Source organism: Egretta garzetta, unplaced genomic scaffold, assembly GCF_000687185.1.
Source record: "Egretta garzetta isolate BGI_Z169 unplaced genomic scaffold, ASM68718v1 scaffold421, whole genome shotgun sequence".
Lineage (NCBI taxonomy): Eukaryota > Metazoa > Chordata > Aves > Pelecaniformes > Ardeidae > Egretta > Egretta garzetta.
The window spans coordinates 376-4,705 of NW_009258680.1; the positions used below are offsets into that span (position 1 = coordinate 376).

A 4,330-nucleotide genomic window follows, 5' to 3' on the forward strand; every position below is an offset into this window, starting at 1 on the left:
GGCGATTCACCGGGGAAGGACGCGGGCGGGATCCGGCGCTTCCCGCCAGCCTCCGCCCCGCCATTAGGCATCGTTTTTCCTCAAAAAGGCCAAAGACGGGCGAGATCATAAAGCGGCTTTTCCCGAACAAATCCTTTCGTAAAGGCAGTCATCCAGAGGGACGTATTTTCCCAACTTTAGATCCAGAAAATACAACCGGTCTGAGGTTTGGTGGGGGTCGAATCCTTCCCTCTGTAAGCGGGTTTTCTGAATCTTAAATGTACCTTTAAAAGAGGAAAAAAAAAAAAAAAACCAAAACAACCCAATAAAATTAAGAAAAGCTTTGCAGCGAAGCGCCTGCTTCGGCCTCAGAGCGAGGAGGAAGTGCCGCGGGTGGAGTTTCATTTCTACTTCCCATTTTTGCCTAAGAATTTTAGCAACTTGCGGCTCGTTAGCCAGGCCGGATCGTTATCTGAGCTCTTGCGTAAACCTTGCGCAATTTTTACTTCTCTCCCAGGGGCTGGTAAAAGAACCCCGGGGGGTAAAATTCCTGGAAAACTGAGAATAGAAAACGCAGCAGCAGCAAAACAGCAGCTGCGACGCGGCCGTGAGCGGTAGCGGAACAAAGCCCCGGGAAAGGCAACGGCCGGCGTTAGGAGCACGCGCGCTCTCTCTCGAGATCCATCTTTTCCAGAAGGATCTGGAACCAGCCCATTTCTTCTTTAAACCTTAAACCACAATCGTATTTTTTTTTCCCCCGCGGCACTTCCGCGCCTGCCGTCCTGGAAGTCAGGCTGTTATTTCATCACCGAAGCAAGCGGAAATGCTTCCAAGCTCCTTTGGGGATCTGAATTTCCCCGGAGAGCGGCCGGATCGCCAATACCTGTGGTGTCAACCTGGGGCAGGAGGCGGAGAAAGACGGGGCGGGCGTAGGGAGGCAACACCTTCTGCAGCTCCTGGTACAGGACGTTGGGGTTGACTTTAGCTTTGGGATCCGCGATCGCCGCCATCCCAGCTTTGCCTTCCACCCCTGGAAGAGAAGAGCGCAGCGCTGGAGACGGCAGCGGGACCGACACCTTTAGCAGATGCAAGTGCATTTATTTTCCCTCCTCCTTCAAGGCGAAACGCGAAGGCGCTGAGGAAAACCCCGCTGAACTGCAGAGGCTCCGAGGCCATTGCCAACGCGTCCTCTTCATCGACGCCGAAATCTAATCCAATCCTTGTTTTTGTCGGGTTTCTCTCACCGTGATTAAAATTCAGGGCGAAGCGCCACAACGGGCACTTTTCTGGCCAACGAGCCAGGCACGGGACCATTCGGTTCCCATCCCCGCGCCCTCCTCAACCCCTGAGCCACTGGAAGATTTGGACCCGTGGTCTTTGCCCACCACGAGCTTCCGCAAAGCTCACGTCGTAAAAACCTTCCTCGTTAAGACACAAAGATTCCGCTACTGGATCTCATTATTTCTCCTGCCTGGAATAAATGTGTCCAACTCCGCTCTTGGACCCCATCGGCACCTTTTTATTTGGGGGTGCCTGGTTACCATCCAGGTGACCGATTCCGACACGGATCTGGTAACGTTTGCCCAAAATTTACCTTTCTCCCTAAACCCCCAGAGCTCCGCCTCAATGTTTTTTTTACCTGGGACTTCCACCCCGTACACCGCCACGTCCGTCTGGTTGAGGATGTGACTCAAGGTTCCTTCCACCTCGGTGGTAGAGACGTTCTCTCCTCGCCATCGGAAGGTGTCCCCACTGCGGTCTTTGAAGTACATGTAACCCAGTTCGTCCATCACCAACACATCTCCTGGCAGGGGAGGGATCAAAAACACCGCCTCAGGACTCGAGTTCGTTAGCGCTCGAGCCCGCCTCACCGCTCTCTGCTCAGCGCCGTTTTCCTTGCCGCAGAATTGCCTCGGTCACTTCCCGCCGCCGCGCGCTGCCATCGCCTCGTTACGGGAGACAGGCGGCAGCAGGAAAAGGATGCGGGGGGGACGGGGGAGAATCATCTTCCCCCCCTGAAATGTTCATTTTTTTTATTAAATCCAGAGCAGCTTAACAGCTGGCAAGGTCAAAACACTAACGCATCTCCTGATCATAGAATCATGGAATGGTTTGGGTCAGGGAGTTGCTTTGAAAATCTGAAGTCCTATCAGGCAGATAATTTAACATGGATCCTTTTGTAGCTGTACACTGTAGCTCATCAGCAGAATACTTCCTGACTCTAAAATCTCTGTGCCTTCAGATACTAAATTCTCTGTCAGTTGTGGCACAGGGGCTGTTAGGGCCATAAAGAAAATGAAATTCTAACTCACTGAACTTTTTATTGCCTATAGTACAAGTATAAGGAAGGCTATCGCAAGCAGCTTGGCCACCACATAGGGGCCCGTAACATAGAGGATGATCCAAAGATGATGTGGTCGATGCACGTAGCCAAGATCCAGAGCGACAGGGAGTACAAGAAAGCCTTTGAGAAGACAAAGACGCACTTCAGTAGCCCAGTGGACATGCTGGGAATCGTGTTGGCCAAGAAATGTCAGGAGCTGGTCAGCGACATTGATTACAAGCACCCTCTGCATCGTTGGACCTGTCTGCCGGACCAGAACGATGTTGTGGTGGCGCTCTCGCTGACGTAGCCGTCGAAGCGACGCAGGGGATCCTGCTGGTTTATCTGCCCGACGAGCAATCCCGGCTCTCCTGCAGGGAAGGTGACAAGACGACACCGACGTGTCACCCCAAAAAGGCGTTCACATTGCCAAACCGTGGGGAAGGGGAAGGGAAACCCCCGTATGCCACACCGGGACCCCCTTAAACCAGCCAGAGCTCAGCTTATATATTTTTTGGGTGGTTTTTTTTTTCTTTAGATCAAAAAGCTGCGAGTGCTTTGTTGGGGTTACCGCTCACCTGGGCGACAGGGGATACACAGCCCCCCGGAATCCCGGATCAGCTCCATCGTGTCCTCATTTACCTTCACCAAACGAATGGGATAAACATTGGGCAAAATCCGACTGTTGAAACCGCAGGCACCGACCTTCCAGAAGGGTGAAAAAAAGAAACCAAACCCCAAACCCTAAAAGGCTGAAGAGAACCAGGGGGGGGGGTTGCATTTCGCTGGCTGGGAATTCCCGATCTCTCCCCCCTTTCCATTTATCAGGCAAATTCACCCCAAATATAAGATTTTCTTCCCCGTTTTTTCGCACAGGCCACCCCCAATCACCCACTTAGCTCCCCACCGCCCCTTGCGGGAGGACTTGGAGGAGCCAGCAGAGCTTTCCCTCCTTTCCCGCGCTCCTCGGCGCCCTCTTCCTCCTCACCTTCCCATCCAAGTTGGCGATGCTGCAGTTGCACTCGGTGGCGCCGTAGAATTCTCCGATCTGCTGGATTCGGAAGCGTTTTGTGAAGTCCTCCCATATGGTGGGTCTCAAACCATTGCCCACCGCCAGCCGCACGCGGTGCTGGGTTTCTGACTCTCGCACCGGCTGGGGTCGACAGGACGTCCAAGTTTCTCCCTAAACATGAGAACCGGCTGGTTCAGAAGGTACCTGCAGATTTCCCCGATATACTGAATAATCTGAAGCAGTAAACACAAAAACATCGCTCAGGCTTCAGGCGACCCCTCGCAACGCCCCGGAAAAAGCCGAGCACGAGGCCGCCGGTGTCAGCGTACCCCGCGGAACCAAACACGTCAGGCATTTTCTAATAAACTCGGGAGGTTTTGCCAAATTCACGTGGGGATTTCTCGCCACAAAACAAAACATTGGCGAAGGGAAAGCAGTTATTGCCCTCCAGAAACCAAAGGGAAGAGCACGGGAGGGATCCCCCAGCGGGAATAAGGATATTTGAAGGAGGAAAAAGCCTCGTGCTTGAACGGGTGACAAAAAGAGGCGAGGAAAGGCGAGGGGAGCAAACGGTCAGGCATGAACTTGACCCAGCAAAACGGAGCGGAGCTCCAATTACCAGCTATAAATAGTGCTGGTGAGGAAAGGGCGAGACAAACACCCGGGAGGAGAAAGGGCTGCTTAAATTAGAAGGTAATGTAGATGTTTGTCGGCTACAAACTGCCAAAAGAATTCCTCCGCAGGGATTCCTAACGCGGATAAAACCCGGCAGAGCTTTTCCTGCATCGGTAAGGGACGCAAGCGTCTCTTGTAAAAGCCGGTCTTGACAACTGCTCAGCAGGGTGCCCAGGTGGCCAAGGGGGCCAGCGGCATCCGGGCTTGTCTCAGGAGTGGTGTGGCCAGCAGGAGCAGGGCAGGGAGCGTGCCCCTGTGCTGGGCACTGGGGGGGCCGCCCCTCGAGTGCTGGGGTCAGGGTTGGGCCCCTCCCTCCCCGAAGGACCTGGGGGGGCTGGAGC

The 4,330-nt window shown here is 53.9% G+C and overlaps 1 protein-coding gene across 1 annotated transcript in view; it reads right to left on the reverse strand.

Moving 5' to 3' along the window:
• Positions 1-6: 6 nt before the first annotated feature.
• LOC104135291 (long-chain fatty acid transport protein 1) overlaps positions 7-4,330 on the reverse strand; it is a gene marked incomplete at its 5' end in the record, with an annotated part of 7,385 nt that continues 3,061 nt past the window's right edge. Inside the window, 7 exons of the mRNA XM_035888676.1 lie at positions 7-263; positions 863-1,009; positions 1,619-1,845; positions 2,583-2,673; positions 2,881-3,007; positions 3,291-3,459; positions 3,507-3,547. Coding sequence (XP_035744569.1) covers positions 106-263; positions 863-1,009; positions 1,619-1,845; positions 2,583-2,673; positions 2,881-3,007; positions 3,291-3,459; positions 3,507-3,547 — 960 coding nt within the window. The remainder of the gene's footprint in view (positions 264-862; positions 1,010-1,618; positions 1,846-2,582; positions 2,674-2,880; positions 3,008-3,290; positions 3,460-3,506; positions 3,548-4,330) is intronic.